At 40.3% G+C, this 12,631-nt stretch overlaps 2 protein-coding genes across 4 annotated transcripts in view; both read left to right on the top strand.

Moving 5' to 3' along the window:
- The first annotated feature begins 2,841 nt into the window (after window positions 1-2,841).
- On the top strand, window positions 2,842-10,761 carry myoz1b (myozenin 1b). The gene is given in 7 exon segments (XM_034213853.1): window positions 2,842-2,982; window positions 5,167-5,253; window positions 8,830-8,891; window positions 8,893-8,997; window positions 9,101-9,170; window positions 9,267-9,453; window positions 10,166-10,761. Coding segments are annotated over 6 exon segments (741 nt in total). The 5' UTR covers window positions 2,842-2,982; window positions 5,167-5,168; the 3' UTR covers window positions 10,398-10,761.
- Window positions 10,762-12,290: 1,529 nt separating this feature from the next.
- Window positions 12,291-12,631, top strand: part of LOC117544253 (inactive ubiquitin carboxyl-terminal hydrolase 54-like) — a 56,583-nt gene continuing 56,242 nt past the window's right edge. For 2 of the 3 annotated variants that reach the window (XR_004568662.1, XM_034213153.1), the window contains exon 1: window positions 12,291-12,412. The gene's annotated coding sequence lies outside the window, so the exon portion shown is untranslated. Of the gene's footprint in view, window positions 12,497-12,631 lie in introns of all 3 variants that reach the window. The other variant, XM_034213162.1, reaches the window with a different exon arrangement.

Here is a 12,631-nt window from a genome sequence, read left to right as displayed (position 1 = left end):
CACACACACACACACACACACACACACACACACACACACACTCCATTTCACCTATTTTTTAAGCTGTTAATCTCCAGTTATGTGGTTCAGTACTAAACTCTTAATTCCGATGGCCTTTTTTACAATGTGATTGAAAGCTGAGGGGAGGAGCCACCTTGTACATCCTGTCTCCTCCCGATGCTTTCCCAAAGTGCCTCTTTACTCACGTAGTGGCTCTGGGTCAACAGAGTCAAATGTCTAGGGTAAGGGGTCGGGGTTTATGGTCAGGTCAGATAATGGACAAATACATTTATTTTTAGGTATTTTAAGTCTAAATAATAAATTACAATTGACTGATCTGTTTGGCTTAATTTACTATAACTAAAAGGACATTTTTAATAAGCAGGCAGCTTGGTAATAAACCCTCTATCTGGGAGTTATAGACTGATGGATTTATAACCAGGCTACACACACATCTCTATCAAGGACACCTGACATGTCCAATTTCAGGACTGCCACACTGCATGGGTGATTTTTATCTGTGCTAGTGGCATGGCTCTGAGCATAGCAATCTTAAAGGGCCTGTCGGCAATGGTGCTTGGTTGACTCACCATTTTTGTCCAGACTGCAATATCTTAACAGCTATTAGATGCCATTAAAAATGTACTGACTTTTCTGTTCCCCAAAGACTAATTCTTACATAGATTTGGTGAATCGGATTATATTTAGCGCCACTGGCAGGTAAACGTTACCTCTGAAATATCTGAAGAACTAGTAGATGGATAAATCTGGTGGTGCAGACATTCATGTTCCCCTTGGGATTATATGTAATCAGTTTGGTGAGCCTTTAACTTTTTTTAAAGGTCACATATCATGCTATTTTTAGGCAATAGCATATGTCTCAGATATATAAAAATATATAAAAAACATGTCTATGAAGTGTTTTGCTCAAAATACCAAACAGATCACCGATTCTAGCCATGCCTCATATCCCTCTATTTCACTTCCTGTTTCAAAAGTGCTGATTTTATGTATAAAGCTTTAAAAAAGAGGGAGGGGAATTTATGCCTGCTCATGCGGGAGATGCTATCGGCAGATACTACAGTGATGAAACGCCATATCATGGATTATCAAGGATTATTTCTGCAACAGTATGGAGCTCAAAGGCTTTCTCTCTTGCCGGCTATACCACAAGGTGAGTTCCTTTTTATTTCCTGCTTCTTCACACACATGCTCTCCAGTACATGTTAGCTCTGAGTGTTAGCAATGCTAATGTAAACACTGACCATATTATGTCCAAAACAGTCGGGCATTGTTTCTGATAGCAACGTTTATGTGGGTCCTCCGCTGATATGACGTCAAATCGCTGCAAATCTGGATCAGCTCCGTTGTACCCCCGTTTTTAGAGATTTGGGTACGGAGGAAAAGAGAGAGGGTTTTAGTTTCTGACGCTGCGTGCGTTCCCTGACACACCGGGAACACATATTTATGTATAAAATACATTGTGCATTTTGCATGATAGGTCCCCTTTAATACATTGGTGAAGGACCAAATACCAGAAAAATAATTCCCATTAGCCCCAATATACTTTTGTTAAGTGCTGAACTACAGATGTTTACATGCTTAGACTTTTTAAACAAAGATGGTGAACTTGGCTAACATTAAACCTGCTAAACATCATATTGTTAGCATTGTCATTGTAAGCATGTTTGCATGCTAGCTTTCCTAAATAAAGCGGCACAGAGCCACTGGTGTGTCTATTGACAGAATTTTGTGTAATTCTGCAGTAACAAACTTTGTTAAGTGGATACGTTAAATGTGTTTATAAATATTTTGCTATTGACACATTTAGCAAAGTCATTAGCATTCATTTGGAGTCATGTGTCTGGCCACCTGATTATGTAGGCTGTTGTTCTCTCTTTTAGCTCTATTTTCATCTCTACTGACCCTTGAGCAACCCCTGTCACCCTTGTTTTGAACATTGTCATTTGAATATATATAAAGGCTTCTGGTTGACTCATAAAAAGCAGGTGACTGACGAGGAACTCACACTGTAGCCGGGAGCATACAAGGCATGAAGCCACAACATTTGTTTAGCTGGAGGAGGATGAATAGAGTCTATGAGAGGGGGAGAGAGACACATCAACAAAAGCATAAATGCCCTTAAGCACATAACACCAAGTGACAGGGGAAGAAGGTAACTGCTAGAAATATGTTTTCTATTCTCAGGTTTTATTTGTCGTTCTTATCAAAAGCTGCTGTTGTTTCCCTGTGAATTGAAGGGATGGGACAAATGATTCTGGCTTGGAATTCAATGAAATCATCGTGCTGATCCTTATCAATTTTACTAGCATCTGCTGACTTTCACAATCAGGATTAAATATATGCTACCGATGCATTCCTTCCCTGTGTTCCAAAGGCTTATTATCAAATGTTATGAATTCTTGCTGAACTATTTCTTCATTTTAAAATAGCCCTGGTTTTTCTGAAAGGGAAAAATATGGGACACCAACAGGTTATATTTTTAAAGTCACCTTTCCCACTTGACAAAAAACAAAACATTATTACTGTCAAATCACAAAATGCAAAACCTGCAAAACATTTTTTGGAAAAGGGTATAAGTTACATGTCATTTTAACATTTGTAATTTATTTGTTTCTATGTTTTTTTTAATACATAGATAAAGTTGATACTTGAAAAAAAACGTTGTCAGTTTTCTATGATCATTTATCTTAGTAACCTGTGAACTTGTAACACCACACCCACCCTTTCTACCCCCTACCCAACCAAACCCTCCCCCCCTCCCCCCCAACCCTGAAGCCTGGCCCATAGCACTGCAGCAGCCCTAATGATAGGGTTTCACTCTCTCCAGGGCGAAGAGGAGGGCAGGCAGTACAATACAAGCTCTTGGACACAAATCTACCTGGAAATCTATATTCCTCCTCCTCTGAGCAGCACCTTTTTTCTGTGACCTTCTGTGACTTGTGGATAACTGGGTCTGAGGTAAGACATTAGAGAAGTGATATTGTGTGACCGCAGCTATAAAGAAATGTCTCTCACACGTGCCTTGAGTGTTTGTGGAGTATCTGGCACTGATGCTCACAGAGTTGTCAAATCATTCTAGATCCTATTTAAATACAGTGAGACAGTTCAATTTAAGTCCTGTAGTATTGGGATTTTGGCCGTGGCCTGTGGAGGTTTTAGTATTTCAAATACATTAAGGAATTAAAAGAGAAGCAGATGCTTTACTTCATATTTGATGTTAATCTGTTTTTTGTTTTTTTAAATGTCCCAGAAATTGCTAAATAATTGCTTTACATGATACTTAATTTGACCGGTTTATTGCAAATACAGTTTCTCGAGTAAAACGTTGCTTCAAATGTAATTATTTCTAAATCATGAGTGCCAGATGGTAGATTTCTTCCACCCGCTCTTGCTGTACTTAACACTGTGGTAGGGGATGAATGTGGCCTTCTGCATTGGAGTTTTTAGTCTGCGGGTATGGATCTATGTGTGTATTTTGGAATGTGCTTACTGATGCCCTTTTGCCCTTCCTCCCCAGCTGTCTCCTCAAGATTTATCAGGAGCTAAAATCGGCTGGTCGTGGCGGGTGGGGGGGGTCAGCACCATAGGAGCGCCTCTTCTCTCAGAGAGGTGGTAACTAGACCCAGGCCCTCCAGCAGAGCAGCTTACCTCCATCCGGCCTGTCCCAGAACATTCAAAAACACCTGTAATCCCCAGTTTTAATCCATAGCCAATGACTCACATTAATCACAAGAGAAAAGCTATTTGAGTGCAAATCCGTGAGTGTGTGTGCTGGTACTTTTAAATGTACTGTCCCACTCCTCCACTATAGAACATGGGTACATAAAAATAGCGCACAGTACTGAATCCCAGGATAGGAAATGAGCTTCAATTACAGCAGATGAAAAGCAATTACATTAACTGTCTCCCTGCAGACCGGCCAGCCAGCTTTTTCTCTTGTAGTGGGACTCACCTCCAGCCTTACATAATTGCTTTCGACCCTGGTAACAGCAACATACTGCCAGCCCCCATTTGAGTGGTTAGCCAAGAGAGACACGAGCTGCCATTGGGAATGGTAGTCCTCTAGGCAGGGCATGCGGGGGGCTATACACAATGTTGTGTATAGTCCCACCGCACACAATAGTGTGCTTAAAATAATTACAGAACCCAGTGAGGTTTCTGCTGGAGCTTACTAGAAATTGGGATGTGATGTGCAAACTAATTGTACAGAAACATATCTTGGAAAACAAGAGAGACTTTTCTTGAACTACTTACAGTATGTAAACAATTTTGTGGTTTCACATTTCACTGCTGCTAATTCTGTCTCTGTTGGACCCCGAGAGACCAAAAACATTTGAGCATTAGGGGTATAATTCTTAAAGATCCTTCTGTCTCACACTTTAAATTCAATTAATGATAGATTACAAGTTAAGTCAAGCCAATTTATTTACAGAGCATATTTAAAAACCAAATGTTATATAAGCAATTGATATGCTATTAGAAATAGAATTAAAACACACAATAATACATTCAGTAAATGATGTAAACTTCACTGATCTGAGACCACTTTATATCGCAAACGTAGTTTTACACTGTAAAAGATCCCCTAGGCAGGACAGTCTCCTTAAATATAAATAGCCTTATAAAGTTATTGTTGCAAACAGCTGCCTACAGTATGTTACAACCTCCAGCACAACATTCAAATGGAGTCATGTCACTGGTCACCTGATGAATGTTAATCCAATATTCACTCTTTTAAAGCTCTGTTTTGGTCTCCACCAATCTCTTTAGCTGCCTAATGCTACGCTATTTTCACTAGCTAGCTGCTAACCTTTTTGTCTGCAGTCTGGGGATTGGGCAGGTGGTGCACAGTTGGTTGTAGCATTGTGGGCTAAAACGCTCTGGTCAGCTGAGTAGGACACTGCAGTGTTGGTTAAGAATTGTTTTCACCACAAGCAAACCTTTAAGTCAATTGATTCAATGTTAATTTAAAATAGTGATTAGTGCAGCTTTAATAGTGAGACGATTGTTAAATGCAGGTGAAAGATCTGGAAATAGCGAGTCCAGATGTAATGTCCAACTGCAATTATTTCCCGAAAAAAAGGTAAATCACGCTGACAATTATTTTTACGAGGTCATCATTTCCACTTTTTTGTTCTTTAGCCATGCCTCCCAGCACTCCTGTCCCTCCTAACAAGAGGAAGAAGGCCTACAAGATAATCACTGACCTGTCCAACATCAGCCAGGATGGTAAAACCCACACCCACACACACACACACACACACACACACACACACACACACACACACACACACACACACACACACACACACACACACACACACACACACACACACACACACCACACACACACACACACACACACACACACCACACACCACACACACACACACACACGCACACACACACACGCACACACACACACACAAACAGCATCCAAAACCTTTTGCATGGCAAGATGACCGGCCCCTGGGGGGGTGTTGCTGCCCTGTACTTGGTGAAGACCTTCCTCTTTCTCCCGTGTGTGATCTGATTATCCAGCCGAGTAAATGTCAAATTCATTTGTAAGGTTCACTCCGTGGTTGTCTGCCATCTGCACAGCCCCATGTGTGTGTAAAATTGAACTGCTGGGGTGTAACGTTGCATGCGTGTCTTATGATCCTAAAATGTAATAAGGGACACCACACCGGTTCTAAGCAGTAACACAATCTCTTACATGCATGTGGCATCTCCTGAAGGGATGTCGGTCATTATCAGATGGCAGAGCAGCCACAAATCTGTCACCATTGGAGGCAACACAAAATACCAGTACGGTGAATCTGTTCCCACCATACGGTGAATCTGTTCCCACCATATTTGTTTAAGGCGCCTGAAGTGGAATCATCGCAACTAAAAATATTGGAACAGGTTCATATTTGGCCTTAGTCTGTTCGCACATTAATGCAAGAGTAATCCAATGTAAAATTATATAATCCAGTATAATATAATATGATATTATATAATATATAACACTCAAAAGGGATATGGTTTAGCATACGAGCACTGTTGATACTTTAAGTGCAATATAATGTAGTACTTATACATTTGTGCTATTTGTACTTTTTAATAATTAGTATGATTAGTAAAATGTTGAGTTAGATTACGTTTGAGTTTTTCTATAATCACACTGGTGATCCCCTGACTTATCCATAAGGTTACAGTCACATACATTTTTGTGTGAAAAAAACTAATGATGAATTTTAATAACTTTTCTGATCCTCTGACTTCTCATTTAGAGCCATCATCAGGTTTCAATCTGTATCAATACTTTTTGGGTTTATGACCAACATCCTGCCCAATTAATGATATTCTCATTCACCATAGCTATACATTTTGTTTAGTGATAATCAGAGAATTAACATGCCAACACAGTAAACCAAGATGGGTGACATAATTGTATTATATAAATAAAAATTGCTAAAAATCTGCAAATTAGCCTGCTGGCAAAAGCATTTAGCTCAACAGTAACACCGTGCCTAATGGCAGTCTCACAGAGCCGATATGACTGACATTTACTTGTTGCATAATATGCTACCAACAACAATATATACTTTGCCAATCCCTGAGAGTGCAATCTGAGCATGGTCTGAGTGTCTGTTTACATGCTTTTGTCTCAACAATCTGTCTTTCCCCATTTGTGTCCTTCTGCTGTCAGATCTGCAGCAACATCTGTATCTTTTCACCAGTTTGTTTTCAGTCAGTCAGTAAGGAGCTTATCCCTTACTTTTCTCCAGCTAATACCCACTCGTCTATCAATCATCCCTGTCACTGTGTCGTTGTGACATTTGTCCCATGCCTGCACGTTGTCCGTCCGTCCTCCCCCTGCCTCTGTCAGTCTGTCCAATTTCCTCCCAGTCATCAGCCAGCTCCAGTTTCCCATTCTTCTGAATTAACACTCTAATCAATATCCCCATGGGAGAGTTCGCTCTGCTCAGCAGCCACAATTATTCCCTCTCTCTCGCACACACACATACACACACACTTAATACACACCCACTTGCACAAGTCTGATTTATGAGGTACTGCTAACAGCTCTCCGCAGCATTGCAATGCCAACTCCCCGCTTTATAGATGGGTTTCGTGCGTGTTTGTCGGTTTATGGCTGGCCACCAGGTGTTATGAGTGATATCAGAGTGTATGTGGTGGATGAGAAGAGTGTTTTATGAGGAGCTCTGTGGAGCAGTAAAATCCATCAGATCTCTCCATCACTGAAACAGAAGAGTGGAAAGAGAGGGAGAGCGGCAGTGTGTTATTAGGATTTCCCTCAATAAACAGTTCTAACAGAAAACCTGCCTTGACATTCCCCAGTGCCCTGTTCTTCTATATTGCTTTGGCCTAGTAACCCCTACAACTCCCCCCACACACACATCCCATAACATTGTACACTAGGTTTCATCTCTAATTCGTCACAAGGATAATATGGAATACCAGAGGATAAAAATGTACCCTTTTCATTTTCATACATCCCTTGTTTAATTTAAGATATACAGTGCAAGATAAACCCACAGTTTAATTTTCCAAATGGTTTTGGCTTATAAGAGAGAGCACTTTTCAGAAAGTGTTTTACCTCCACCAAGACTTTATTAACAAAACAAAAAAACACCCAAAACTGGTACTCTTGGGTTTTTTTCCCAAGCAGTATTGAGAAGAAAATCAATACTGCTCTCATAGTTGCCGAGGATTGAATTAATAATTTACGCCTTTACTGTTCATATCTTGAACCTATTTAACAGCATATGCTTTTCTGGTGTAAAACAAGATATGACATAAGAGATGATGTATAAAGATAACTTGATACAATGTTGGAGATGGGACCCCATTCCCCCATTAAGCCAAAAATGTCTGACTTTCGAGAATAAAATGACCCAGATGTTCCACTGATCTTCTGCATTCTTGAAGCCCATAGCGCATATAGGACCTTATGAGTTAAAGCATTACATTTAATGTTCACACAGGGTAGTACAAATAAATGATCCCCTGGTTTAGAGACGTCTCTCCCTATGAAGTCAAGCCAATGTGAAAAGTCTACATTTAAGGCCCGTCCACTTTGAAATGGCCCAATAACATGCACTTTATGTAAATCCTGTTATAACTAAACACTGCTCAAACATTCACAAGGGAATACGTTGCAGTACGGAAGATGTATGGCTTGCGTTTCACTCGGAATACAGCCAAAAAAGGTTCGCTTCGCTTAAACTGTCACAACTATTTTACACTTTACTGTTGCTGTACACAAGAAACTGTATAAGGTGTTCATTTGTTAACATGTGCTGTGTGTTAGCATATTTCCTTACATTTGGATTCAAGATTCAAAGGTTTATTGTCATAACTTATACACATATGGTGTAATTATATAATGTATGAAAAACTTAGATTGCAGGCTCCTCAACAGTGCAATTACAAGTCAGAGCCAGGCACAACGTTTCTCCCTTTTTCCAGTCTTTTTGCTAAGCTAATTTAAGAAATGCTGGCTGTAGCGTCATATAATTTTCTAGAAGAGTTGCTGGAAAACAAATAAGGATATTTCCCAAAATGCTAATATTTGTATTTATTAAAAGTCATCACAAAAGTTATAACATTTTTTTTATTAAAACACGCTTTTTCATTTTGAACTGATTGGACAGATCAACAGAACATTTGATGAAAAATAAAATCACCTTGTTGGCGCAGTAATGCAATATAATTCAATAAAGATCTTCCCTACCTTTTCTCTGACCACCTGCAATATTTAGTCCCTTCCTTACATCCTCTTCCTCTTCCTGTCAGATGATGAGTCAGACTCTGAGGCTGCTGAGTTTGACCTGGGCACCAAGATCAAGACGCCCAAGGGACACCATGCTGGAGGAGCTCTCTTTGAACACAAACAAGGGCTCCAAGATGTTCAGGATGAGACAGCAAAGAGTCGAGAAGTTCATCGTGACCACCATGAACAAGGTAAGAGTGAATAATAGAATGGGAGGTTGTGTTTGTGAACACTAGGTTGTGTGTATAGATCTTTACGGAGCAGAATAATGATTTTCCTTTGTTTGTCTTCCAGCAGAATCTCGAGAACATGTTGATGTGCCCCCCTCCTGTCCCACCAAAGCCTGATGTAACAAAGGAAGAAGGTGGGGTCAAAGATTATTATTCGTTTTTTTCAGTGTTTCTTTCTGTTAAGATTTTGCATTAAATCTCCCTGCTTCTCCCCTCCTGCGTGTTTTCAGTCGTAGAAGAGATATTGGATGAGAAAGCAGAGAAGGAGAAGAGAAGGAAGCAGTATGTACCCATCTACGTATCACCATGGGAACGGGCCATGAGGGGCAACGAGGAGCTGAGAGCCACCATGAGGTCTTGCATGCCGGGACCCATCCAAGAGCACCTTGACCTGCCAATGTACAAGAGCTTCAACAGGTAAACACAAACAAACATCACATTTCCTTGTATGCAACACAAAGTAAAATGATGATACCATTGAATTTAACTGACTTGATTTAATTTGTCCAAAGTTGTTTTGCGTTAGTTAGCCTATAAGTAAAAACAAATTGGCTATACAGTATATAAAATGTGTCAGTCAGCCTGGTCTCCTACAAAACTGAATTGTAAATTAAATTTCAAAGGAAACATATTTTCTCCTGTATTAGGCTTGTTTTTGGTGTATCACAAATAAGTTTCCTGTCAATGTAAAAAAATCACAGACGTACCCAACAAACATTATTTTAGTTTCAAACCATCCTTTACTTAAGATCAATCTTGGAACCTTAGGGATATATTTGTATGTTTTACAAACTGTTTTTAAACTAATAAAAAGCTAAATGAATACCATTACGGCAATGCTTTCCGCCTCTTGTAATGTTTTGAGTAATTTCACTTCAGTAACTTTGTGTTTAAACGCGCAACAGAGAAGATACATTTTCTTTGAATTGAAATTCCATTGTTCTCATGACACATAGTTGATTAAGTAGATCATCCCTGCAACCTGCAAACAATGTGTAACATTGAAACATCACGTCATTTGTAATCAAATTACGTTACAAGTCATATGTTCTGTATGTTGTGTGTTATCTTTCCTGGTCTTCCCTTCTTGCTCCCTAACTTCCTGTATCTCCTTGTTCTTTTTCCCAAGGACCGCGCTGCCATTTGGCGGCGTAGACAAGGTGTCCAAGACGTTGACCTTCGAACTCCCACAGTTCAATGATGGCACAGACGAGATGGAGCTTTTGCCCGGCCAGCAGGGGGACATGCGCACACGGCCCTCATTCAACCGCACGCCCATTGGATGGATCTGCAGTGAGGACAACTCAAACCTCCACATGGACATGGACATCATCCCCTTCGATGAGACAGACGACCTGTGAACACGCATGCACACACAAGCAATACATGCACTGGAACTCATACACACACATGAAGAAAACACCCTCACATGAGTGAATAAATGAGAACATTAGGCACAGTTTATAATTCACACCACATGACTGACGACATGATGATTGGTAGAACTACTGGAAAAAAAACAACTTAAAAAACGACTTGATGGAAAATGACTTAGAATCTCCCATATGTGTGCTTTCTAATCCCATCATCTCCAACCATGATTGAGTCTTACCCATATCTAGCATGCTGTGAAACGATGTAAGACCTGTGTGAATAGGTACATATGAGCACTCTGCACTCTTAAAACAATGTATTTATGCAATAAAGTCCCCTTTACAAAAGGTCTGTCTGCTTCTCATTTCAACACTGTGCAAGTCCTGGACTTGTTGAAGTGTTACTCAAAAGTCCTGATTATTAAAAAAAAACAAAGAACTTTACAACATCATTTTGGAAAATAAATCTGATCTGAATTCTTTGTTTTACTCATCGTCAAAGGTCTAAAAATAAGTAAGCAAGAGCCAGGACAAATCTTAAAAGCCTTTCTTTATGTGGGTTTTTTAACCCACATAAAGAATATATAAACAAAATGTCTAAAATAGAAATCAAAATTCTCATCCAACTTTTACCAAGAAAACAAATAAGGGGATTTCCCCAAAAGGTTTCTATTTCTGTAAATGCCTATAAGATGACCTTCTCTGTGAAAAGCAGTGTGACAGTAAACTTGTGCTGGCAGATCTCCAATGAAAGGAAGTAAACAGGTGTTCTCCATGTTTCTGACAGCAGGTTACATCTGACTGTGGAGGTGTGTGAGAGAACCAAACAAATGGGGTTAATGCTCCTGTAACACTGAATGTGGACCCCACCTGCGGCCCCTCTCCAAAAGAAAATGTCATGATGACACCATTGGTGATATTTTTGCAGCAAAGACTGTAATGTAACTTGATGTTGAGAAAACAATAACCAGATTTTAAAATTGTATTTAATGAAAATGTAACCAAGTCACTGACACAAATATTACTAAAACAAACACCACTTAAGGTATTTGATGATGTTGTTGATGTTGTTGTTGTTGTTGTTGTTGTACAGTATAGGGAATTCAATTCAATTCAAAACCTTTATTTATCCAGGTGAAATCCCATTGAGATCATTGATCTCTTTTTCAAAGGGAGACCTGCAGCAGTAGGTTCCACATGAAGACATAATCAACAGAACAACAAAAGGCAACAATTACAGGGATTACAATGTACATATCTATCCACATGTACAGGTACCAACAGCATCTGATTGTGTAGCATCCAACCGAGCTTTAAAAACATGTAGTGGTACCAGATTGGTAATTTTCCATTCTTTTTGCAGACTGTTCCAAGTTAGTGGAGCTGCACATCTAAAAGCTTTCTTCCCTAAGACAGTCCTAGCACTTGGCACATTTAATAAAACCACAGCATGCGATCTCAGGCAATAACTACTTTCAATTCGCCGTGAGATCAGGGAGATGGTATAAGATGATGATATAAGATGGTAGTTTATCCAACATGGCTTTGTAAATGAAAATGTACCAGTGACTGAGCCTCCGTACAGTAGGCCTAAGTGATGGAATGAGTTGATACTAAAATTGTTGAAAACTCTTTGTTTCTTTGTCCCCCCTTAATAAAATAACTCCTCCCACCCAGGTATAATTAGTCTTGAACTGCCACTGATTGTCCCTATCAAAAATAAATAAATAAAATCAAATACGGGATGACATCATCCTACTGCTCTTTTCGCCTCTCGCCCAGGAGACGGCGGCATCGGGCTGAGTGAGCCTCTGGTAAAACTGCTACGTCACACCACACACACTCTTATGAAGATGGCACGGTATCGCGAGAGCTGCGTGCCGCGACCGCAGCGATGGATGGCGCTGGTGGGGGCTGCACGCGCCCACGGCTCGCCCTCTCTCGCGTTAAATCACACCGTAGGACAGGGGAGCGGACGTAGACTGGCAGCGACAGCACACGGGGTGAGTAAAAAGAAAACACTCGCATTGAATGGACTACATCACTGATACAGGACAGGGGGACGCGCGTGTGACCGGACACCATCGGTAGGTGTGTGAGTGAGGTTCTGGGGGGTGTCAGCCAGTTGTTATCCTCAACAGATGTGACAGTCTCACAGTGTGGCTGTCACCTTCTTCTCCGGTGTGATTCCTCCCATCAGCAGCAGCACTTGCAGCGTTGTC

This window comes from Gymnodraco acuticeps, unplaced genomic scaffold, assembly GCF_902827175.1.
Source record: "Gymnodraco acuticeps unplaced genomic scaffold, fGymAcu1.1, whole genome shotgun sequence".
NCBI classification, from domain to species: Eukaryota; Metazoa; Chordata; class Actinopteri; order Perciformes; family Bathydraconidae; genus Gymnodraco; species Gymnodraco acuticeps.
This window is presented reverse-complemented; position numbering and strand designations above follow the sequence as displayed.